The 25,985-nt window shown below is 48.3% G+C and overlaps 1 protein-coding gene across 2 annotated transcripts in view; it reads left to right on the top strand.

The window, feature by feature from the left end:
• Positions 1–25,985, top strand: part of GCNT2 (glucosaminyl (N-acetyl) transferase 2 (I blood group)) — a 95,073-nt gene that overhangs the window by 11,855 nt on the left and 57,233 nt on the right. The window contains exon 1 of one of the 2 annotated variants that reach the window (XM_008262376.4): positions 13,999–15,548. The exons of the other annotated variant lie outside the window; for it this stretch is intronic. Within the exon in view, the coding sequence (XP_008260598.1) occupies positions 14,630–15,548 (919 nt within the window). The 5' untranslated portion in view covers positions 13,999–14,629. Of the gene's footprint in view, positions 1–13,998; positions 15,549–25,985 lie in introns of those variants that run through there. 2 annotated transcript variants of the gene reach the window in all.

The raw sequence follows: 25,985 nt of genomic DNA, 5'->3' as shown, positions 1-25,985 counted from the left end.
TGTAACTGAGCTGACAAGTTTAGGGCAGCAGCTCTTAGCTGCTGGGTTTTACAACCGTGGGTTCATACCTCAGGGATTCATAAATGTTTGTCTTTTCTAGTTTTCTCCTTATTAGGAAGGAAGTCAAGTTCAGATTGCTACAATCATTGCAACTCTAACCTCCTTCGAGCTTTGGCGGAAAATCCTAACTGTTTTCATGGAGGGTAAATCAGTCGCCCTTGCAGAATTTTCCACTCAGACACGGAGCCCGTGAAGCTGTTTTTAGCTGCTCTCGCTGGTTCACGGGAGGCAGCCCTGCTCTGTGAGACTCCGAATCAGGAAAAAGCTGGGAGAAGGGACAGGCCGTGAGTCTCCCCTTGCTTCTGAAGCAATAAAAGGGAAGGTGAGGACCGGAGGGGAAATGGAATGGAAGAAAAGGCGGGATTAGGAACGGGATCGCTGCTGCAATCCGTCCATAGTGACAGGACACAGTGCCTGACGACAGACCCTAGGAGTTATTGTGAAGTTCACAGGGCCCGGCACAGCCTAATCCTGAGACAGACAGAAAGCGCACCATCTTTTCCCAGGGTGTGTGGGCGCCGAGTGTTCTCGGCCAGCTCCCACGCTGTTTCCGGCTACAGTGGCTGAGAGGTCCAGCCCACATCTCTGCAGGCTGATGGATTGCAGAATGACAGCACACGCAGCAGGCAGAGCCTGGGGCGGTGGCAGCACCCTCGCCCGGGCATCTCTGGTTGCATGCAGCTTTGTCTCTGTTTGTTTTTATAGGTGCCATGAAAAATAATTGTTCTCACTATGAGGGTTCTTTAAAAAGTTCGTGGAAGGGCACAGTGTGGTCCACGTCTCACTTCCGAGTCCCTGGGTGTGAGTCCCTGCTCAGCTTCACGATCCCACCTTCCTGCCTATGTGCACCCTGGGGAGCGGCCAGCGATGGTTGGAGCAGCTGCCCCCGGTTACCCATAGGGGAGACCTGGATTGAGTCCTGAGCTCCCAGTTTTGGCTCCTTGCAGGCATTTGGGGAAGGAACCAGCAGATGGGAGTTCTCTGTCTATCTCTATTTCCCTGCCTCTCAAATTAAAGGAAAAATCGCAGAAAAATGGAATTAAGAAATAAGTTTATTTTGGTATGAAAAGGCGGGGAGGGTGGACGTTGTGGCACAGCAGGTTAAACTGCCGCCGTGAAGTCGGCATCCCATTTGAGTGCTGGTTTGAGTCCTAGCTGCTCCACTTCTGATCCAGTTCTCTGCTGAAGATTCCGGGAAAGCAGCAGAAGACAAACCAAGTGCTTGGGCCTCTGCTACTCAGTGCCATCAGTAGAGAGCTGGGTCGGAGCAGGAGCAGCTGGGACATGAACCAGCACCCCTGTGGGATGCTGGCACAGCAGGCAGAGGCTTAATCTTCTATGCCACAGTGCCAGCTGATAAATGATATTTTTTAAAGTGTTTAAAGATCTTAGTAAGTTTTCCATCTCTTATTTTTTTCTTTTATTTTCTCTTTATTTGAAAGGCAGAGAGACAGAGAGAAAGGGAGACAGGCAGACAAGAGATATCTTCCATTAGCTGGTTCAGTCCCCAAGAGCCGACAACTGCCAGGCCTGGACTGAGCCCAAGCCAGGAGCCAGGAACTTACTCTGTGTTTCTCATGTGGGATCCAAGCACTGACCCCTCTGCTTCCCAGGCTGCACATTAGCAGGAAGCAGAGCCAGGCCTTGAACCAAGGAACGCAAATACGGGATGCAGGCAACCCAAGCAGTGTTTTAACTGCAGGGCCAAATTCCTGCCCCTCACTATTGCAAACTTACTATACTTACAACAATAGTATAAATCGCTCTCCTGTATGTTTTACATATATTCCACAAACATTTTGTATATTTGCCTTCTATTCTCCCCTCCCTCCACCTCTCTCATGTATTTTTTCCTACTCTTGGCAAAGCGTCTCTTAACATTTCAGAGTATGTTTCCAAACGACAAAGACTCTGCTAACAGCCATGATACAGCCAGCAGGTGCAGCGACCCTATTCCTGGATGACTGTTGTACCAATCATGTCCCTCATAGCTCTAGGATACCCGACATATCTCTTTATTCTCCTCCAATTTGGAACCACTTCCCCGTCTCCCTGTCTTTTAGGATCATATCACTTTGGAAGAACGCAGATCTGATGACTCCCCAGGACTAGATTCGAGTGAGGCCTTCTGGGCAAAGATACCACAGGAGTAAGACTGCGGAGCTGTACAGTGTTAAGTCGAACTCATAGTGAGGAGTTTATCTTGGTATCACTTGGTTAAAATAGCATCTACTGAGTTTCTCCACTGTGAAGTAATTAGTTAAGAAGTATTTTGACTTACTGAGTAATTAGCATTTTGTGGGAAGACACTTTGAGATTATGTAAATATCTTATTTAAGTCAAATGTTTAGTTGCTGGTTTTTCATCTATTGATGGTTCTTAGTTGACCCAGTTGTTACTGTAAAGGTTGTCAAATTATGATTGTCTTTTAAAACTCCTCCTTCTTCTATGTTTAGTAGTTGCCTGTCAACATTGAGGTAGAACCACCCTATCTCCCCATGTATTGTTTATTTATTTGTATCCTCAGGGGCTTGAATTGCCATTTTAGTCAATGGGCTACAATCCTTTATTATTTTTACTTAATTTACTACTCAGGTTGTTCCAGACTTGGCCAGTGAGGGGGAAGCGAGGCCTTTTATGCTAGCTCCTGTATTCTTTATTTTTTGTATTAAATATATCTATTTACTCAATATATCTCCTACATTGACTATTCATAATGAAGAATCACAAACACATTAAACATACATTAATATATAAAGATTATGTATAAAAAGTATGCATATAAAAATAGAAAAAATATATATACATCTTATTATAAGAAATTATAAATGAGGACAGAAACATAGAACAGATAGAAGAAACAAATATATATAAAGAATTTTTCCAGGGCCAGTGTTGTGGCGTAGTGAGTTGAGTTGCTACCTGTGACATCAGCATCCCATTTGAGCTACTCCACTTCTAATCTAGCTCCACTTCCAGTCCAACTCCCTGCTAATGTCCTGGGAAAAGCAGCAAAAGGTGGCCCAAGTGCTTGGGCTCCTGTACCCACACAGGGGACCTGGATGAAGCTCCTGGCTTCTTGCTTTGGTCTGGCCCAGCCCCGGCCGTTGTAGCCATTTGGGGAGTGAACCAGAGGATGGATGATCTTGTTTCTGTAACTGATTTTCACATAAGTAAATAAATCTTTAAAAAAGCAAAATAAAACAAAAAAAAACCACTGTGGTTTTAAAAAAATTTCTTTTCTTTAGAGGTGTCATTCAAGATATGTGTGTGTGTGTGTGTGTGTGTGTGTGTGACAGAGACAGATAAAGAGATCTCTCTTTCTCAACCACTAGGCTAACCACCTGCCCCAAGAACTTTGGTTGAAGGATACAGCTGTCTTGATGTGACTGGCAGGAAAGCAGCTGGAGTGAAGAAGTAGAGTCAGTAGACTGGATGGTATAACAGGGTACAAGAAGTGTAAGTGATAAAGCTGATAGCTGACATTAGGGGCTCTAAGAGCTCCCATTGTTCCTTCTTTTTAAAAAAATATTTATTTCATCTATTTATTTAAAAGAGTAACAAAAAAAGAGAGAGACAAACAGAAAGATGTTCCATCCACCGATTCACTCCTTAAATGGCTGCAACAGCCAGAATGGGGCCAGCCCGAAGCCAAGAGCCTAGAAGTCCATTTTGGGTTTGTTTCTGTTGTTTTTTTTTAAAAAAAAACTTTTTTTTTAATTTGAAAATCAGTTACAAAGATAGAGGGAGAGAGAGAGACAGAGGAAAAGAGAGCGATTGTTCTTCCATTCACTGGTTCACTCCTCCAGTGGCCACAACAGCCTGGGCTAAGCCAGGCCAAAGCCTGGAGCCAGGAGCTTCATTCTGCTGCTCCACGTGGGTGGCAGGGGCCCAGACACTGGAGCCATCCTCCCCTGCTTCCCTGCATGTTAGCAGGGAGTTGGATCAGATGCAGCACAGCTGAAACTTGGAAAGGCCATCTAATAGAGGATGCAGGCATCCCAAGTGGCAGTTTAACCTGCTGCACCACAATGCCTGCCCTAAGCCTCACTTTTCTAATGACAAAGCTGAGCCTTGCCCCCCTCTCTTTCCCTTCGTTGGCAAACCCAAGTGGAGCCAGAGCCCCTGACATGCTTCACGCAGGCCATCCCTCTTGCAGGGTGCCCAAGAATGAGAGGGGACCCTAGGGGCCAAGGGGAAGCTACTCATATGCTCATTTACCTGTTGTGTGAAGTAGGTCATTTTAATGGAGTTCTGGTTGTCCATAGGTGTGTCATCTGGAGAGTGCCAGGCCTAGCCTTCATGTAAGGTTAGAAACCTACATGTGATCAGAAGTGGTCAGGAGAGCAGGCGTTCTGAGGATGCTGAAGAGTGGAGCCCAGGAAGCAATGCGAGTGGGACCCCAGTTCCTTGTGTGTAAGCTGGGTCCCAGGAAGAGGTGCTTTGGGCTTAAGGACTTACTCTCTGCAGGAAGAGAAGAGGTGACCCTGGGACGAGAGGATGCGGTACTTTGGGTGTGGTGGATGGGCTTGGTCACTTGTTCTCCGCAGAGAGAGAAGAGAAAAGGAGGATAGATAAGTGCTTTGTTCTTTGGGGTTGTTTCCAGGTGCGTGGCTAATCAGGGCCGTGTCTCAGGGGCCATTCCAGTCTGGGGCCAGGTATGCCCTGGATCACGCCTTCCGCTTGTGAGAGGTGAGAACACTCATCACTATAGGAACGCCATCCCCAAAAGAGAGGGGAGAGAAGGAATCTGAAGGTCAATCAGAATATGAGTGAAAAAAAAAAAAAAAAGACTTATCCAAATGGTTTTCTGAACAATAAAGGAAACTGAGGGAAGGGAAAGAAACGTCCTCGTGTTTCTGGCCTTGGTGCACTCTCAGTAATGATGCTGATTAAATGTGAGCGGACGGAAAGGCGTGTTGAAGAAAGGAGTGTGTGTGCCTTCCCGAACATGAACACAGTTCTCTCCTTGTTGCCCAGATTTCTCTGGGGCCTCCCAGGAAGGGCACAGGCTGCTACGGTGGCCAAGAACAAAAGTTCAGTTCAAGACCCAGTGCGTCCTTCCCACCTGAGTGAGCAGGGCGAAGAGAGACCAGTGAACTTCTGAGTCTGTCTCTTCATCGCAGAAGTAGGAGTCTTTGCAGCCCCACTTACCGGCCATCAGCCTCATCATTCCTACTTCCCGGTTTCCCGTCCTGCTTTCCATTCTGCTACTCAGTGCAGTCACCTTCCCATCCTTATAGAACCTGGATCACGAGGGCCTTAAACAGCCAGTAGCCAGTTCTGTATAGATGATCAAAACAGGATTTTGAATTAGATTGTTTTTTAACAAGTTAATTTATTTGAAAAGTAGAATGAGAGAGAGAGAGACAGACATGGACAGGTCTCCAATCCACTGGTTTATTCCCCAAATATCAACAACAGTCAGGGCTGGGCCAGGACAAAGCCAGGAGCCAGGGACCAGGAACTCCAACCTGGTCTCTCATGTGAGTGGTGGCAGGAACCCAACTACTTGAACCATCGCTTGCTGCCTCCCAGGATGCCAGGAAGCACATTACCGAAAATGTTGATTGGAAGAAGTGTAGCCAGGACTCCAAATGGCACTCTGATAAGTGATCCCACACAACAGCTTCACTCACTGTATCACAACACTGGCCCCATGAATTAAGCTTTAGCCTTTTTTTTTTTCTCATGGCTCCTTTTCTTCTTTCTTTTTTTGTTCCTAATTAAAAGCCTTGCTTTTTAAATTTATTTAAAAGGAAGAGAGACATAGAGAGAGAGAGAGAGATGGATGAGAGATGGCTTCCATTTGCTTGTCCAATCCCAAGAAGCTTACAAGAGCCAGGGTTGGGCCAGGCCAAATCCAGAATCCAGGTATACAATCCAGGGCTCCCACGTGGGTAGCAGGGACCCAGCTACTTAAGCTGTCACCTGTTGCCTTCCAGGGTGCGCATTAGCAGAAGCGATGTAGAATGCAGCCAGACTTGAATGCAGGCATTCTGATATGAGATGGAGGTAGCTAAGCCTTAACCGCTGCACCCAGTGCCCACCCCTCCACGAACTGTTGGAAGTACCCTTGTGTGCAGTTCTGTTGAGTAAGTGCCTGGGAGTGGACCTGTTGGTTAAGGGAATGTAAATATGCTCAATAGTAGAGAACATTGTCACTTTTCCAGGTCACACTTCCCATGTGGCACGTGGTATCTCCGCAGCTTGGTGTTCTCTGCCCGCACCTCCACCCCCTTTCTTTGTCCCTCTGATCCCTCCCTGGCATCCTCTCCTAATTCAGCTGATGCACCACTGGCTACTCCACACGGCAGTGTTTGCTGTTCAGTTATCCTGCTTCACATTTTGTGGAAGACGGATTGTGTACAGGTGTGGGCACGACATAAGGTGATTAGCGATGGCATCTGGGGCAAATTGCAGCTGGGATTTCCGTCAATTAAAGAATGGCACCAGGGCACTGGGGTGTATCCAGTTCCTCCCACTCTTCCTAGTACAGCGGTCGTGGTGGTCGGGATCCTTGTGGGATTTGAGACCCCTGGCTGGGCAACCTCAGCAGGAAGAATTGCCAGCACCCACCGCCTAGGCTGAGGTCCCTGGGGCAGGGCTGCCGCCTACATGGTTGTCTCTAGGAAGGAGTTGTGGAGTCTGGAAACTGAGGCTTTGCTGCATGAGGAGGAGAGGGTGTGCCAGTCCTTCAGCCACGAGGAGTGCACAGGGAAAAAGTGCCGCGATCAGAGCCGCGCTCCTGGCTTGGGTGCTGGGAGTCCTTACCTCCTTGTTCCTCACTGACTCCCTGCCTCGCCCACATCACCATGAATCATTTTCCATAGACAATGTTGCAATTATCCATCATCTGAGTTCCTGTTTATGATATGCTTCTTTTTTTTTTTTTTTTTTTTTTTTTTAAAGATTATTTGAAAGGCAGAGTTACAGAGAGGCAGAGGGGAAAGAGAGCGAGAGAGAGAGAGCGCTTTCCATCTTTCCATCTGCTGGTTCACTCCCCGGCTTCCCACAATGGCCAGAGCTGGGCCGGTCCAAAGCCAGGAGCCAGGAGCTTCTTCTGGGTCTCCCATTTTGGTTCAGGGGTCCAAGCATTTGGGCCATCTTCCACTGCTTTCCCAGGCCATTGGAGAGAGCCGGATTGAAAGTGGAGCAGCAGGGACTCGAACCAGTGCCCATGTGGGATGCTGGCACTGCAGGCAGTGGCTTTACTTAATGCACCACAGCGCTGGCCCCTATGACGTGCTTCTAACTTGTAGTCCTGTTTGTCCCCAGTGTTTTTTCTTACATTGCTTAGTTCTAGGAAAGGAAGTAATGGGAGCCTTAGGGGAGGAGAGGAAAGGAACTTTGACCTCTGGTCCATTGATTCTCAAGCTTTGCTCTGGGGATCAGTATTATCACTAGAATCTGTGCCAGAAATGCAAATTACCAACCTCACCTGGAACCAAGGGTGGGCCCTTGCAGCCTGCATTTTAACAGCCCCCTCCAGGTACCGGGAGGTTGAGATGAAGATTGGAAATCACTTATCTGGGCTAGACTTTTCCCCAGGCTATACACACCAACTTAGCTGAATACAGATGTTTGGTGATACAATTAATGAGTCAGTCACCCTCCCAAGGTTAAAGCTGTTTCCACATGTAAATTCATTGGTAAATTTCATCTTGAAATGCCAATTGGCCAGGACTTATTTCTGGTAACTTTCTAAGCTCCTCCTCTTTCTAATTGCTAAATGTTTGCTACTAGGATGTTGCTACCTGTCTGCATGTGCTTTCACATTTGTCTATTTGAATAGTTTGTGTAGGATCTTTTGCAAATATTTGGTTAGTGTCGTTCAGCATCCAGGAAGTGTTTCCCTGGTACCTCGGCTGCATCAAGACCAGATGCAGAGCACGCCATGCACACTAGGATGGCATGGTCTAGCACAGGCACCTCTGAACTCCTTTCCTGGGTCTTTCAAATTCTGCATCTTCTTTTCCCCCTGAGAGGAGAGCTGGCCATAAAGTCGTGGGTTCTGTGATGAAGACAACAACATCTCTGACTAATTAGATGAAAGGTGTGGAAAGGAAAATGATTGGGCCCCAGGAGAAGGAAGATGGTCCCCGGTGAACCTCACTGGAGGACTTCTCAGGTATGGGAGGATTGTTGTTTTAGTTCAAGACATGCTTTGGGAATGTTTTCTTTCTTCTTTTTCTTTAGCATTAATCCGCTCCATTCAAAACAAAACAAACAAAAAGGCACCAGTTATAAACTATCCGGCCACGCAACACAGAATTACTTAATTGGCCATCCAAAGTAAATCCCACTGCCCATCGTCTACACTTTCTCCTGAATTCTTAGTTGAAGAGAAAAATCAGATCCCTATATTTTATAAGAATGAATCCCTGGGTCATCTGCTTCAACAGCATAAACGTAAAGAGGCTCCTCCAAAGAAAAGCCCAGGCATTGATCCCATCTGATTTCACTTACCCTAGCCGCTCAGTGCCACTACAGTAACTTCTCTCTGAGCCACTGCTCTGAGTGCCCTTCCTGCTATGAATTAACTTGACAAATCCAGTACCTCCACTCAAACCTGCATATCCTCAACTTCTTTCTAAGCTAAAGGATACAGGTTAATTGGGAATGGAACCACAAGTCCCAGAACAATTAGAGAAGCATGATGACGTTTGCCTGCGCACACACAATTAGCTGAGGAAAGGTGCCGAGGAATTGTGTACGGAAATCTTCCGCCTTGTGCCAAGCGGGGCCTGGAAGTGTGAGTTGCTCTGGCAACAAGGTGAAGCCCAAGTTTTTAAGCGTAACACACACAAGGCTTTTCTGTCCATTAGTTGACTTAGCCTGACAAGCAGCAAACTTGTAGTTGGGGGAGGGAGGGTGGAGAGACAGAGATCCCCTCTACCTTCCTTCTTTCTTATGTGGATCTTTGGCTAAGTCAAGGAACCTAATTAATGCAAGAGCTGATTAACAAGAGAAAAGCACGAGTTGTTTTTAGTTTGTTTGTTCTTAAGATTTATTTATTTGTAAGGCTGAGTTACAGAGTGGGAGAGAGAGAAAGAGACGGGGAGAGAGACAGAGAGAGGGAAAGAGAGGTCTTTCATCCACTGATTCACTCCCCAAATGTCTGCAATGGCCAGGGCTGCATCAGGACAAAACCAGGAGCCTGGAGCTCCTTCCAGGTCTCCCACATTAGTAGCAGGAGCCCAAGCACTCGAGCTATCTTCCACTGCTTTCCTAGGCACAGTAGCAGGGAGATGGGTAAGAAGTGGAACAGCTGGGGCTCAGACGGGTGCTCATATGAGATGCCAGTGTCACAGGCAGTGGTTTAACCTACTGTGCCACAACACAGACCCAATGTATTCTATTAATTTTACATGTATATGAGGTTCTAGACAAGAGTGAAGTCTGAAGAAATGACCCAAGCATGATCGTTTTATCAGGATACTTCAAAAAGTTAATGGAAAATGGAATTAAAACAAGTTTATTTTGGTGGAAAAACATTTTTGAAATTCATGCATTTTTTTAAGGATTTATTTATTTGAAAGTTAGAGTTACAGAGAAAGAGGAGAGAGAGAGAGAACCATCTGCTGGTTCACTTCCCAGATGGCTGCAATGGCCAGGGCTGAGCCAGGCTGAAGCCAGGAGCCAAAAGCTTCTTCCAGGTCTTCGACATGGGTGCAGGGGCCCAGGGGTTTGGGCAATCTTCCGCTGCTTTCCCAGGCACATTAGCATGGAGCCGGAAGTGGAGCGGCTGGGACATGAACTGTCACCCATATGGGATGCTGGTGCTGCAAGCTGCAGCTTAACCCACGGCGCCACAGCACCGGCCCCCCTGCATGCTTTTGTCAAGTATCCTCATATACTTTTTAGGCAAAAAGCAATCTATTTGTGAAGGAAAGGTGAGATAAGTGCATCTCTGGCCTAGGGTGGTAGGGATTGTAGGGATGTTACTCGGAGATGCAAGGTGGGGGGGGAGGGGAGGGTGGAAGTGCTCGTGGCGGGGAGGGGTCACTCTAACACGTTTGCTTATTCAGGTTCATCACAGCCCCCGTTAGTAGTTTCTGGTTAGGCCGGCGCTGTGGCTCACTAGGCTAATCCTCCGCCTTGCGGTGCCAGCACACAGGGTTCTAGTCCCGGTCGGGGCGCCGGACTCTGTCCCGGTTGCCCCTCTTCCAGGCCAGCTCTCTGCTGTGGCCAAGGAGTGCAGTGGAGGATGCCCAAGTGCTTGGGCCCTGCACCCCATGGGAGACCAGGAGAAGCACCTGGCTCCTGCCATCGGATCAGCGCGGAGCGCCGGCCGCGGCGGCCATTGGAGGGTGAACCAACGGGAAAAAGGAAGACCTTCCTCTTTCTCTCTCTCTCTCACTGTCCACTCAGCCTGTCAAAAAAAAAAAAAAAAGCAGTTTCTGGTGATGAAGCCAATTTTCCGGGCTTCCTGTGTGATGGTCATCCTTTCTCAAAGAAACTTCAGGAAGGAAAAGGCACGCCAAAGGGTGCTTCCTGAAGGTAGTTCCTCACATGACGTCACCTTGAAATAATTGCTGTTAGGGCTGTTTCGCCTCCACTCCACTCCCAGTGCTTACACTTCTCGCTTGTTTTTCCCTCCGTCTGGTGGGCCAGGTAAATGCTACTCCATCCTTCCCTGCCGGAAAGCCTAGAGGGGCCGCGCACACAGAGGAGGTCATTCTCCCTGCCCCTTGATTATTTTTCTTTTTTAAAGATTTATTTTTTTTATTTATTTATTTAAAGATTTATTCATTTATTTGAAAGTCAGAGTTACACATAGAAAGGAGAGGTAGAGAGAGAGAGAGAGAGGTCTTCCATCCAATGGTTCACTCCCCAACTGGCCACAACGGCCGGAGCTGCACCAATCTGAAGCCAGGAGCCAGGAGCCTCCTCCAGGTCCCTCATGTGGGTGCAGGGGCCCAAGCACGTGGGCCATCTTCTACTGCTTTCCCAAGCTATAGCAGAGAGCTGGATTGGAAGTGGAGCAGCCAGGTCTCAAACTGGCGCCCATATGGGATGCCTGTGCCTCAAGCCAGGGCGTTAACCCACAGTCTTGGCCCCTATTATTATTTTTTTTTATTTGAAAGCCAAAGTTACAGAGAGAGAGAGAGAGAGTGAACTTCCATCTGTTGGTTCATTCCTCAAATGGCCGCAATGGCCAGGGCTTGACCAGGCCAAAACCAGGAACCGCAGCTTCTTCTGGGTCTCCACACGGGTGGCAGGGACCCGAGTACTTGGGCCATCATCCTCTGCCTTCCCAAATGCATTAGCAGGGAGCTGGATAGGAAGTGGAGCAGCTGGGACTCCAACAGGCACCCCATGAGGTGCAGGCATTGCACAGGGCAGCTCTACCCGCTACGCCACACTGCCGGCCCCTGATTTTTTTTCTTATTCATTGAGATCCTAAGTCCTTCATCATTTCAAATAAAGGATTCCACTTCAGCGTTGAGCTGTGTTCTACATATCTTCATAATTGGAAAAAAATCTTCATTAATATATGAGGGTACATTAAAAAGCTCATAAAAAAGTGGAATTAACGACAAGTATTTTGGTGCAAAAATATTTCAAGTCCATACATGTGAGGGCTCTTCAAAAAGTTCATGGAGAACAAGTATTATGCACAAACTATGAATGGATTTCAAATTGTTTGTATCGAACTCAACATATCTATAATACTATTTTCCACAATCGTTTTTTTTCCTTTTTAAGATTTATTTATTTATTTATTTGAAAGAGTTCAGAGAGAAGGAGAGACAGAGAGAAAGAAAGATCTTCCATCTGCTGCTTCCAAATGGCAGCAATAGCAAGAGCAGGGTGGTGACCCAGGCCAAGGCCGGGAGCCAGGAGCTCCATCCGGATCTCCCACGTGGGCAACAGGGGCCCACGTCCTTGGGCCATCTTCTGCTGATTTCCCAGGCCATTAGGAGGGAGCTGGTTTGGAAGTGGAGCAGCCAGGACTTGAACTGGCATCCATATGGGATGCTGGCATCACAGGTAACAGCTTAATGTGCTACGCCATAATGCCAGCCCCACCACAACTTTTTTTTTTTTTTTTTAGATTTATTTATTTATTTGAAAGAGTTACAGAGAGGCAGAGGTCGAGGGAGAAAGAGAAGCCAACACTGCAGACTGGGGCTGTATTTGTACACAAAATCTGAATAAAGAGAAGGCCTTCAAGGGGTTGGTGTGCCTAGCCTGATTGATTGCCTTGGTCAGGAATAATTGCCTGGGGGCGGGGACAGGAGGCCTGTAACTGTCACTTTGTAAAAGGCAGGAAGGGAAGGCCGAACTGTGTAGGAGCAGAAAAGCTCACAGGGTCCGTTCTGGGCAAGCAGGTTGTGTGCCAGGCATATCAGGAAGGAGTGATAACGGGTAACAGACATCCTCCACCGGGATAAGCTACATTAAAAAAATTCTGGAGAGATTTTTTTAATACCAGCAACCGAGGGTGGGGAACATTGGTCCAAGGCTAGCCTACAGAGCTTCGAGGAAAACAGCTACATATGTCAGCACACAAACAATGCCGCTTGAAGTCCTGCACTGAATCCAGCAGTGGGATGGCTGTTCCTGATTTGGCTAAGGTCTGTCTTTCTTAACATAGTAGCATCCCTAATGTCTGTCTTCGAAGCCTGCATAAATCTGAACCTGCATGATATCAAACTAATAACGTGAACCTATTCTGCTGCCCTGTTTAGCTTATGAATCTGTACTGTGCTTTCTCGCGTGGCAAATATTTCCATGTTCACCCTCAGTCACAAGGCTTTGCTGGAATCACTCTCTTGTTCAGAAATAGATAGGACAATCTGTTTATTCTTAAATGAATATTTTAGTAAAGTGTGTACATAATTTTTATAAATAAATAATTCATTCCTATTTTAAAGTGTCATTTGGAGAGAGAGGAGCTTGGGATTGAATTTCCCTCTGTTGGGAACTTGAGATCGGTCCCATTGTCACTCTGCTGCATCGAGAATGCTGGCAATCAGGTTGACCTGCTACACTTCCCTTTTCCACTTGACCTCAGAGTCCAGGGGGTGGGTTATGTAGTTTCTGTACGGTGGGGTGAGGGAGGGAGAAAGACGCACAAGCTGGGAAAGTGAGAAAATGGAAACAAGGAAAGCTAGCCGAAGGACAGCTACAGCGTGGCGGGAAATGGTGCGTCGCGGGGTTGGAGTGCGGGATGTCAGGACTCCTGGGGCACAGCTCTGGTTTTCCCACCCCGGTGAGAACAAAGGATCAGCATGTTGTCCCATCAGTTCCTTTAGGACCTGGGCAGAGACTTTTCAGAGAATGAGAGGAGGCCAGAAAAGCACATTCTTTCTCCAGGGGCGGGTCGAGGCTCTGGGTTACAAGTTCAGATAAATAACGAGGGGAAATGGGAGGCAACGGGTATTTAATGGTGCTTTAGAGGACATTTTAAGAGGATATTAAAAAAATGCATGAATCTAGATTGTATTAAACAATAGCAAATGGAAAAGTAAATGGTTGGCCAGGAGAACCTTCTAAGTAAAAGAGCCTGAGCCTCCTTAGCCAAAACACTACTATATATGCAAACAGGGGAGAAAACAGCACTCATTTCCCAGATGGTTGCTAGCTGAACCTGGTGGGAATAAAACACGTCTCTGAGCATTCAATTGTATTCTCTGGGTGGTTAAAAAAAAAAAAAAAGCAGTACGGCCCCTAGATTCCTAATATGAAAATCATTTGTGCCGACTTCAGGTTCTTTCCAGTGTAGCTTTAAGGCCTCATTCAAATCAGGACCTGGAGCTCAGGGCTTGTTCCTTTGACCCCAACATCCTCAGACAAATACCATGGCCTTACAAAGTCAAGGCCCAGGACCCCCTGCAATTTCAGGAGGGGGGTGCCTTGGTGGGGGGACTGGAACTCCTCTCCCTGGAAACATTTGTTTCAGAAAAGGGTGGGGAGGGGCCAGACAGCATTACAATGGAGCTGCGTGGGGGAGCTTCCTCTGACTCTAGACTGTGTCACTTGAGTCGTGTTTCATGAGACAGCATATTGCAGGACAGAGGCTGTCACATCGCGTGGGCTGGCCTGGAAGAGCCGAGAGGCCAGGCTGTGGATCACTGCCAGGAGCAACAGAGGGGGCGAGGGCGCAGCCTGCTACCCGGGCACGCCTGCCCGAGCTCATCACTTCAACCTCGGCTTCCCGGGGCGGTAATAACAGGAGGGGGTGGAGGAGAGGGAGGAGGGAAAGAAGAGCGCTCTGAGAAACTAAAGCTGCAGGGGGCAGGAAAAAGAGAGTTTTTAGCGAAAGAGCTCTCGGATGCAAACGAGCCGGCGGAGGGAGGAGGCAAAGGCCGGGCTTAAGCAACCTGCCACTGGGATTTAAACAAAGGAGGTTTGGGAGAGGCAGAGCAGATTCTAACATCGGCGTGAGGAGGGTGAGCCCGCAGCTGGACTCGGGGTGAAGCTGAACAAAACCCCAGCGTCTCCTTCAGGGTGGGAAGGACTGGAGTATGTGCCAAACTAAGAACTCGGAGGAAAAAGTCACGTTGGGAGAGGACTTAGGGTTCTGGAGGGAGTCTGCCATCCCGCCCCTCTGCGAGGCATGCCTTCCTCCGTGCGGTACCTGTTCCTCGTTTCCGTCTCTACCGTCTTCGTCTTCATCTTGTTCTATGTGTTCAGTTTCGGGGGCGAGCAGAGCGTCCAGAGGCTCAACGCCTCCGAGGCTTTGTTGCTGACTCAAGTTTGCACATCCTTTATCCACGGGAAAACACCTTTCCTGTGGAGGAGCAAACTCACGCTCTCCGAGAAGTCTTCCTGCAAGGACTACTTGGCCCACAGCCACTACATCACGGCGCCTCTATCCAAAGAAGAAGCCGAGTTTCCTTTGGCATATACCATGGTCATCCACCACAACTTCAACACGTTCGCAAGGCTCTTCCGGGCCATCTACATGCCCCAGAACGTCTACTGTGTCCATGTGGATGAAAAGGCGCCCGTCGAGTTTAAGGACGCTGTGCAGCAGCTACTGAGCTGCTTCCCCAACGCCTTCCTGGCTTCCAAGATGGAGCCAGTAGTCTACGGCGGGATCTCCAGGCTGCAGGCTGACCTGAACTGCATCAAAGATCTGCTGGCCTCGGAGAGTCCCTGGAAGTACGCCATCAACACCTGTGGGCAGGACTTCCCCCTGAAAACCAACAGGGAAATCGTCCAGTACCTGAAGGGGTTCAAAGGGAAGAACATCACCCCCGGGGTGCTGCCCCCCGCCCATGCCGTGGGTCGGACTAGATACGTGCACCGGGAGCACCTGGGCAAAGACCTTTCCTACGTGGTAAGAACGACAGCGCTGAAACCGCCGCCCCCCCACAATCTCACCATTTACTTCGGCTCTGCCTATGTGGCACTCTCAAGAGAGTTTGCCAACTTTGTCCTGCATGACCCACGGGCTGTGGACCTGCTCCAGTGGTCCAAAGACACGTTCAGTCCTGATGAGCATTTCTGGGTGACGCTCAATAGGATTCCAGGTATGTGAGATTCCATGTTTCATGCAACGGAGACGCGTGCGTCTCACAGTCAGTCCTCCCGTAGCTACGGGTTCCGTAACAACCAACTGCAGGTGGAAAATTCTCAAAAACAAATTACGTCAGTACTGAACACAGGCGGACTTTTTTCCCTGTCATTTACTTTGTAAACAACCTAGCATGATAACTGTTTACATAGGCCTTCGGTAGTATTAAGTATTGTAAGTAATCTAGAGATGATTTAAAGTGTAGGAGAGCTTGTGCAGGCGTTATCTGTAAATACTACCCTACCTCTTTTCACTCAAGGGACTGGAGATTCTGCCTGGGGACCAAGAGTACCAAGGGTTGACTGTATCTGAAAGGGCTGTCAAACCTCCCACTTTTTATTCGGAAGTAGAAAATGAAAATTCAACTATGAAGTTCTCACTCTAGCTCTTTCCCAATGCAAAATGCTGTTCGTGCGCAAAACTTATACTAGCAGCTTTCTGTGACATTGCTTTGTAGTTTATCATGCTCTTTAGCATATATCATCTTTTCTTTTTTTCTCCCCCAAGATTTACTTGTTTCTTTGAAAGGCAGAGTTGCAGAGAGTGAGAAAGTGGGGGTGGGTATCTTCCATCCACTGGTTCACTCCTCAAATGGCTGCAGCAGCCAGGGCGGGGCCAGCTGGAACCAGAAGCCAGGAACTCAATCCAGGTCTCCCACATCGGTGGCAGGGGTCCAAGCACGTGGATCATCTTCCACTGCCTTCGAAGGTGCAATTAGCAAGGAGCCAGATTGGAAGCAGGGAAGCAAGGATTCGAAATGACACACCCCGAATATCTCACTTTATTCAATTTTCACCATAAGAGGTATTACTGTTCTTAGCCACACTGGTGTTTGTGCTCTGCCCCAGATTTGTCAAACTTGGTCTTATTCCTGGATTCTTGCCTTGGCCATCCTCCGCCTACCACAGACCTGCACAGCCTCTTCCTTATTAGCCAGCTCTCAGCTCTCAGAGGCTGCAGCTCTTACTTCCCCACCTTGCTGACTCACCAGTACACCACCCTGTTTTCTCTTTAAAGAGTTTGTACCATTTGGAATGATCAATGTACCCACTTCCATGGGTTTGTTCTTGGCCTCATCTGCACTAGCTCCATGGATTTGGGGTCATTTTCTAGCTTGTTAATTACTGTAGCCTCAATGCTTAGAACATGTAGTAAATGCTCAGTAAATATATATTAGATTGGCCTGGCGTTATGGCATAGCTGGTTAACATGCTCTCTGTGACACTGGTATCCCATATGAGGGCTGGTTCGAGTCCCAGTTGTTCCACTTCCCATCCAGCTCCCTTGCTAATGCATCTGGGAAAAGCAGCAGAAGATGGCCCAAACGTTTGGGCCCCTGCCACCTGCTTGGGAGACCTGGTTGGAGTTCCTGGCTCCTGGCCCAGACCCGGCCATTGTGGCCATTTGGGAGTGAACCAGCAGATGGAAAATCTCTGTCTCTGTGTCTCCCTCTCTCTCTGTAACTCTGCTTTTCAAATAAATAAAATAAATCTTTACATATGGATATCTGTTAGATGAATGACTATGCAAATGAATGGATGACAGGCATGAGGCTTTACTGTGGTGCACAGCTGTCTCCCGAAGACTCTGTGAGCTGAGAAATATTTGGACTCATGCGTGTGTCAGATGACCTGTATAGAGTTTTCTTTAAAAGTGCATTTTACATCAGATAAATAATGAGATTCTAGGAGAAACTCTTTTATTTTTATCAAACTTTTCTCCTTGTATTCATGTACTGGATGGATTATTAATATATATGTACATATATATGTGTGTATATATATTTATATATAGACCATGACACGGTTTCTTTGGAAGGCAGCCGTGCTTTGGACTCAATGAGAAATATGACATGGATTGCTGATGAGGTAGATGACATTATTATAGCAGGAGAAAAGCCATCATTGTCCTGGTGCTTGGGGGCCTGCCAAGTTGGAGACACTGGTGGGTGCTCTCTGGCCTCAGGGCAGGGCCTGCTGGGTGGAAAACATGGCTGCCTTCTCTGTTTGGTCTCCTGATCCCAGGGGCACTGGCTGGTGAGCTGGCTGCCTCCTATGCAGCACGTTCTCCTTCTCGCCTCCCTCCCGCTCCGAACACCATCTTTCCACTTCCGGTCTGCCATTTCCATCACTGGCATTGGATCTGAGGGTATTAGGTACCGAGAAGCTGATGTCCATGTTGGAAGATTTATTTTTATTTATTTGAGAGAGAATTACAGAGACAGGTAGAGACAGAGAGAGAGGTCTTCCACCTGCTGGTTCACTCCACAGATGGCCGCAACGGCTGGAGCTGCACCGCTCCGAAGCCAGGAGCCAGGAGCTTCTTCTGGGTCTCCCACACAGGTGCAGGGGCCCAAGGACTTGGGCCATCTTCCACTGTTCTCCCAGGCCACAGCAGAGAGCTGGATTGGAAGAGGAGCAGCCGGGACTAGAAGCGCGCCCATATGGGATGCCGGCGCTTCAGGCCAGGGCGTTAACCCACTGCGCCACAGCGCAGGCCCCAGTCCCTTACTGTTTTTAGTGTTCCTTTGGAGTGGGTAAGCTTGGTGCTGGTTGCCTCATTGCTTAGGTGTTACTGTGTAAGATGAGGGCATTTGTAATTTAGCAAAGGTCTGGATTATCACTTTTCCTTAAAAAAAAGATTTATTTATTACAGAGACAGAGCTAGAGATCTTCCATCCACTGGTTCATTCCCCATATGCCTACAACAGCCAGGGCTAGGCCAGCCTGAAGCTGGGAGCCCGGACCTAAATCCAGGGCTCCCACGTGGTGGCAGGGCCCGGGTAGTTGTGCCATCTGCTGCTGCTTTCCCAGGTGCATCAGCAGGAAGCTGGCTTCGGCAGCAGAGTCAGGACTGGAACCAGCACTCTGGAGTGGGACGCAAGTGTCCTAAATCGTGGCTCAACCTGCTTCATGCTTCTTGCGTGTGTGTGTGTGTGTGTGTGTGTTTAAAGAAAAATATAGATTTGGTTTAGTATTAACTGACTGTGGCTATTTTGCCAGAAGTGTGGTCAGTTTTATCAATGTCAAATCACTGTAAGAGGCCGGCGCCGCGGCTCACTAGGCTAATCCTCCACCTGTGGCACCGGCACCCCGGGTTCTAGTCCTGGTCGGGGCGCCGGGTTCTAGTCCCAGTTGCTCCTCTTCCAGTCCAGCTCTCTGCTGTGGCCCGGGAATGCAGTGGAGGATGGCCCAAGTGCTTGGGCCCTGCACCCACATGGGAGACCAGGAGGAAGCACCTGGCTCCTGGCTTCGGATTCGTGCAGCATGCAGGCCGTAGCGGCCATTTGGGGGATGAACCAACGGAAGGAAGACCTTTCTCTCTGTCTCTATCTCTCACACTAACTCTGCCTGTCAAAAAAAAAAAAAAATCAGTATAAGACAAATCTAAGAGAGAAGAATTCCCTTTATTTCCTTAGCCCCTCTTCCTCCTTCCTTCCCTAATCCAATAGTCAAGGCAGGGAGACCTGGGATGATACCCACTTGGGCCCAGGAGAGAAACCTGTTGTGCTGCAGGTGTGTGGTGTGGCTCCCTCACAAGCAGGTCACGGACCCTCAGGCCTTCCCAGCCACACAGTGCGGGGCCCAGCTAGGAAGATCTCCTTGGTTCCTACATGCGCTGTTGTTGTTTTAAAAATTTATTTATTTATTTATTTGAAAGTCAGAGTTACAGAGAGAGAGAGGGAGAGACGGAGAGATAGATCTTCCATCTGCTGGTTCACTCCCCAGATGGCCTCAATGGCTAAGGCTGTGCCAGGCTGAAGCCAGGAGCTTCCTCTGGGTCACCAACATGGGTAGTCAGGGCCCGAGTACTAGGGCCATCTTCTGCTGCTTTTTCTGGGCCATTAGCAGGAAGCTGGATTGGAGGTGGAACAGCTGGGGCTTGAACCGGCACCCATATGGATTCCAGCATCACAGGCAGCGGCTTTACCCACTGTGCCACAATGCTGACCCAGCTACATGCACTTCGCTTTATAGAAGACACAATGCTCAGAACCCTGGAAAGATCTCACACACAGGTCCCAGATGCCTCAGAGCGAGAAAGGGGATGATGCTGTGACCCTGGAGTCGTGCGGTGCAGCAGCTTGGCCAGTGCTTCAACTTCCTGGCAGGAGTTGGAGGTGGCAGCATCTCCCCATACAGAAAGCTGAGCGTGGCCCACAGCCGGTGTCTGTCCTGTCTGATTCTGCAAGAGACGCGTTTCAGGACAAGATGGGTTTTGCCTCCTTCCTTTCATAGATGCTGGGCAACTTCCTGTTTCAGGGAAAGCGGATGTCCTGCTCTGCCCCTAGGCAAGGCCTTTCTAACGGAATTAAAAGAAAGGAAACCGGCCGGCGCCGCAGCTCACTAGGCTAATCCCCCGCCTGTGGCGCCGGCACACCAGGTTCTAGTCCCAGGTGGGGCGCCAGATTCTGTCCCGGTTGCCCCTCTTCCAGGCCAGCTCTCTGCTGTGGTCCAGGAGTGGAGGATGGCCCAAGTGCTTGGGCCCTGCACCCCATGGGAGACCAGGAGGAGGCACCTGGCTCCTGGTTTCAATCAGGGCTGTGCACCGGCTGCGGTGGCCATTGGAGGGTGAACCAACGGTAAAGGAAGACCTTTCTCTCTGTCTCTCTCTCACTGTCCACTCTGCCTGTCAATAAAAAAAAAAAAAAAGAAAGGAAACCATCACAGGCTGGGGCCCCCATCGTGATTCTGTCCTTCAAAGTCAGGGTGGAATCTAACCCCACACTGGACTAACTCCAGTTTTATGCTTGAGCATTCCTTGTGATTTAAGAATTGGGGTGTGCATCGGTTCTTCAGCACCAGAAGGTCTTTACTCTAATCAGCTTTTCTGCTTTTCTGTGCCGTGCATGTTTTAAGGGGGAAAAACACGTAAATATAGGTCAACATCTCTTACAAGCATGCAAGTATAGGTTGTCTGTTCATTTCTTCCCTCAGTTACCTTCTCCTTGTCTCTGAAACACCCTCTGTTAAAGTGTGTGTGTGTGTGTGTAAGATTCACTTGTTTGAAAGCACAGTTACAGGGAGAGACAGAGAGATCTTCCCATCTGGTGGTTCACTCCCCAAATGGTCACAAAGGTTGGGCTGGGATGATCAGAAGCCAGGAGTCCATCTGGGTCTCCCACGTGGGTGGCAGGGGCCCACGTGCTTGGGCCATCTTCCACTGCCTTTCCAGGCACATGGGCAGACAGCTGCATTGGAAGTGGAGCAGCCAGCACTCTGTAGATGCTCAGATAGGAGATTCTGGCATCATAACTTGTGCCACCACGCTGGCCACAATTTGTGAGTCTTTTAACACCTCCCACAGACATCAGGTTCCCCAAACACCCCCAAGAGTAACATGACCAGGAAAATGGCTAGTGTGCTAAGAATTAGGTAGTATCAGAGAACAAAATGATAATTGTGTACAATTTGGTGAGACTGAATAGTAAAGATGCCATAGGGGGAGCACTAAATCATACAGTGTCACACTGATTTTTATTTTTTTTTTTTCCATGTCATCTTTCTGGGGAGAGTGACTTCTCTTTTCAACACTGTGTTAAAAATGGTGCAGGGAGCAGGTGTTTGGCTCAGTGGTTAAGACACCGCGTAAGATACTCACGTTCCCTATTGGAGTGCAGGTTCCAGTCCCAACTCCTCTGTCTCTGATCCAGCTTCCTGATGGTGTGCATCCTGGGAGGCGGCAGGTGATGGCTCAAATCACTGGGTCCCTGTCACCCACGTGGGAGACCAGGCTGTTGCAGCCATTGGGAGCTATCAGTCTATTTCATTAATAAAAATAAATGGTGACAAGGCATGCCAGAAAGAGCCCTTGTGGACTGCAGCCTCACACCCTCCTGGGGAGCCAGGCAGTGTGGCGGAGGTTCTGCTCTGTATGGCTCTGTATGGCAGGTGCCGGAGAAACCTCCAGGCATGCGGATCTGGTAGCAGAAGCCTGCTACCTCACGTCCTGACTTCTGGGGCACCCCTCCGGCTCCTAATTCTCAGATCTTTGTGAGTACTGCAGTGTGGCTAGATCTTTGTTTCGCATCTGCTGGAACCGTGGCTGGTCTCATTTTTCCACGGTCCATTCCCAAGGATACACTGTCTTGTCCCACCACAGGGCAGGGGGTGTGTCTGACTCTAAGGGAGAGGCCAGGCTGCTCCCTGCTTTGGCTTCAGCCCCTCTCTTTCCCCCTGACTGCCTTCAGTTTGTTCCTTTGACTTGGCTCACTCATTCTTCTGACCTTTCTCTTGTTTTGCTTCCATAAAAATGTTTTCGTTTACCTCTTTTCCTTTTTCCATTTTGTATATCTTTTTTTCTTCAGAGCTCCTTTGTCAAATAAATTATCTCAACCTCAAAAGGGACCACATGATGACATTTCCTCATTTTTAAATTCTAAAAATAGCATGTTTCCTATTTTGATTTATTTTGCTTTTTGAACTGTGCGTTTATTTGTATGTGCTCATTCTTTGGGAGGGTGTTATGACCTTTTAGGTTATGAATATCAGAAATTCAACTCAAAGTAGCTTTAAAAATACCAGAACTTACCAGCTTGCATAATTGAGATACCCGGGAGGCTCCAAATCAAGCTGGATTGAGAGTTGAAAGACAGGTGTTTGGGGCCACAGGTCACCCGCATCACATACTGGAGTGCTAGGGTTTGAGTCCTGACTCTGCTTCCAATTCCAGCTTCCTGCTAATGCAGATCCCGGGAGGAAGCAGGCGATGGCTCAAGCACTTGGGTCAGCGCCACCCCCATGGGAGACCTGGATTGACTTTCTGGCTCCCGGCTTTAGCCTGGCCCATCTCTGGCCACTGCTGGCAACTGGGGCATGAACCAATGGATGGAAGATCTCTCTCTGTCTCTCCCTCTCTTGGACTTTCAAATAAATATAAGTAAATAAATAAATAAATAATTTTTGAAGGAGTTGAAAAAATGCATTAGGACTCTTTTTTAAAAAATTATTTCAAAGGCAGAGTGACATATAGAAAGGGAGAGATACATTTGTATGTATAGTTTAAATGACATAAAAATACTGAATTACTTTTTTTTTACAGGCAGAGTTAGTGAGAGAGAGAGAGAGAGAGAGAAAGGTCTTCCTTTCCGTTGGTCCACTCCCCAAATGTCCGCTATGGCCTGTGCGCCGCGCGGATCTGAAGCCAGGAGCCAGGTGCTTCCTCCTAGTCTCCCATGGGGTGCAGGGCCCAAGCACCTGGGCCATCCTCCACTGCACTCCCGGGCCACAGCAGAGAGCTGGACTGGAAGAGGAGCAGCCGGGACAGAATCCGGTGCCCCAACCAGGACTAGAACCCAGGGTACCGGCGCCGCAGGTGGAGGATTAGCCAAGTGAGCCGTGGCGCCGGCCCTGAATTACTTTTATGAAAAAGGCATGATCTCAAAAGCCATAACCTTTGTCCTCATAAAAGTATTTTTTAAAATACTTATTTATTTGAAAGAGTGACAGGGAGAGACTTTCTGTCTACTGGTTCACTCTTCAAATGCTTGCAACAGCCGAGGCTGGACCAGGCTGCAGCCAATCCAGGTCTCCCGTGTGGGTGACAGAGATGCGGGTACCTGAGCCATCATCTGCTGCTTCCCAGGGTGTGCATTCTCAGGAAATTAGATTTTAAATGGAGCCCACACTCAAACCTGGGCACTCTGATATGGGATACAAACATCCCAAGCTGGGTCTTAGCTACCATGCAGAACAGCAGGCACCAGATGAAAAGATTTAAGACTGAGATACATGACTTGCTCAAAGACAAATATTACATATACCTAGCAAGAAATTAGAACCAAGAGAAATACCCAGGGAAGGGAGAAGGAGCACTTCTGTTACATACTTATTTTAAATGGAACCTGTTTTCACTAATTCTGAATTGTTGCAATAATCACAAGTATTCAGCAGATGAAACTTGACTAATCCTAAGTCAATAATTCTATGGAAGAACTTACTCTTGTGTTCCATAGTTTATCCTGATTTTTACTCCATTTTTCCCTCAAATTTTCCCTTTTTCATGTGAGCAGAGATACAGGAAAATTGAAGGCAATCAAGGTATATTTAGCTTGGGCTTAGGGACTTTATCTGTTGAATTCTCATGAGAATCCTGTCCAGTGTGTACTTAAAGCCATGGTTTGCAGTCCTTGGGAAAGGGCTTAAAGGGACTGGGTGATGTGCCTTGCCCCCAAAGCAGGGAGCGCAGGCACCTGGAACTGAGCTCCCCATTGTGCATCCTTGGATTCAGCAGTCAGAGCCGCTGGCTGGGTTCTCGCTCCTCACCTCTGCTGACTGGCAGTCCCTGCGGTGTAGAGTTAGGGGCTGAGACTTTGGAGTTGAAATCCCGGCCCTGCCATGACCAGCCACGTGTGTGGCCCCATCCTCCGTCTGCGACAGCATGGACCCAGCGCCAGGGTCTCCTGTTTGGGGTACCAGCTCTGCCACAGTCACACTGTGTGACCTTGGGCAAGTTACCAAACTTTTTCCCATTTGTAAAAGGGGGAAAAGAATCTATCAAATATAAGGTTTAAGTAAGTTAAATCAGTGCTTTGGAACACATCGTGTTATAATGTTGCTATTAGTAGCAGCAGCGTGAGTTGAATATGCCTTATCCAAAATACTTGGGACCAGAAGTGTTTCAGATTTTGAATTATTTTGGGGTTTTGCAGTACTTGCATATACATGATGCGGTATCCTGGGGTTCCTAGCCACTGAAGTCCAGTCATGGATTTCATTTATATTGTCTATGGCCTGAAGGTATGTTTAGCAACATTTTTAAAAATACGTATTTTAAAATTTATTTGAGAAAGAACAACATAGACAGATAGAGTTCCCATCCACTGATCCTCTCCTCAGATGACTACAACATCCAGGGCTGGGCCAGGGCTGATGCCAGGAACCAATAACTCAAACCAGGTCTCCCTTGTGGGTGGCAGGAATCCAATTACTTGAGCCATCACCTGCTGCCTTCCAGAGTGAGCATTGACAGGAAGCTGGATTCAAGAGCCAGTGCCAGGAATTGAACCCAGGTACTACAGTATGAGATGAAGGGTATTTTAGCCACTAGGCCAAATGCCTGCCCCAATTTTATACAATATTTTTGATAGTTTTATGCATAAACAAAGATTCATGGGATGGAATTTTGCACTCATAGCATCATGTCAGTGCTCAGAAATTTTCAGATTTTGCAGCATTTTTTGAATTTTCAGATTTGTATACTTTATTAGCATAATGTATTTTTATCCATAAAACGGATATTCATGCAATAAGCATTTATGGAGCACCTAAATGTCATGCTAGGTACTGGGACAGAATAGTGAATAAGACTCATGGAGAATGTATTCTGGACAGGGAAGACAGATAACAAGAAGGAGGCTGGTAAGCAAGAACACTAGGGAGTAGGATACGTAGAGTGAAGAAATACGCAGGCTAGATGCAGGAGGGGCCCTGCTCGGGTCAGGTGTGTCCGGGAAGGCTTCCTGGCAAAGGTGGCACCTGCACTGCATCCCCGCAGTGAGACGAGTCAGCCTCGTGCTGGGAAAGACGTTAGAGAGAGAAGAGGGACTGCAAAGGTCCTGAGTTAAGTGACGACCTGGGGTGTTCAGGAGCAGAAAGGCCAACAGGTGTGATGTGGCTGTGGCCCAGCGAGCCAGGACAAAAGCTGGGCCGGCCATGAGGTGGGCAGTGCAGGAGCTGTGTAGTCCCTGGGGATGACAGGCCCTGACAGCGCCTGCCCGTGGAGTGATTGGCAGATGCAGGAGGCCCCTGGCTGTAAGTGCCCCGAGTGGAGGAAACAGTCAACGAGGCCGCCTCCCTGCTGGACACAGGCCAGCCCCATGGCCCAGGGTGTTCTGGGATATTCTGGAATGCTTCCCACCACTTCCCTCGGATCTGACTGATGTGTGCTTTTCTTTTAAGATTCAGCTTAGAGTCCAATTCTCCACCAAGCCTTTCCTGCTTCGGACTCCTATGCCTCATTGTCCTGTTGTCAGTCCTGTGGCGTGTGTTCCCGGTGGCTTTTTAGACAAGCTACGGCACATACTGGCGTTTGTATTCCTTAGACCAACACAGTCCAGGGTATATGCGCATTGCACAGCACAGTGGAGCCTTGGCTTATATTTATCCAATAGTACGCATGTGCACGCGCGTACGACCACACTCACGTAAGTTTAAACGGTGTCGGCCAGCCCAGCCTGGCTTCCATTCCACCTGGTGAGTCTGGGGTGAGAAGTGAAGGGTTGTTTCCACAGCTCGCCATGTTCAGTCCCAGTGACCTCCTCTCACCACATCGGCCCGCGGCATGAGTCAGCTTCTTCATCTGGTGTGTTAGCAGAAACAAAGCCACCTGGATCAAGCTTGAGGGACAATTGCCTATGTTGAAACGATGGAGAGACTGTCATCTCTAGCGTGGC

The sequence above is a fragment of the Oryctolagus cuniculus genome, chromosome 5 (genome assembly GCF_964237555.1).
Source record: "Oryctolagus cuniculus chromosome 5, mOryCun1.1, whole genome shotgun sequence".
NCBI classification, from domain to species: domain Eukaryota; kingdom Metazoa; phylum Chordata; class Mammalia; order Lagomorpha; family Leporidae; genus Oryctolagus; species Oryctolagus cuniculus.
The sequence above is the reverse complement of the archived record's forward strand: the minus strand, read 5'-3'. Positions and strand labels throughout refer to the sequence as shown.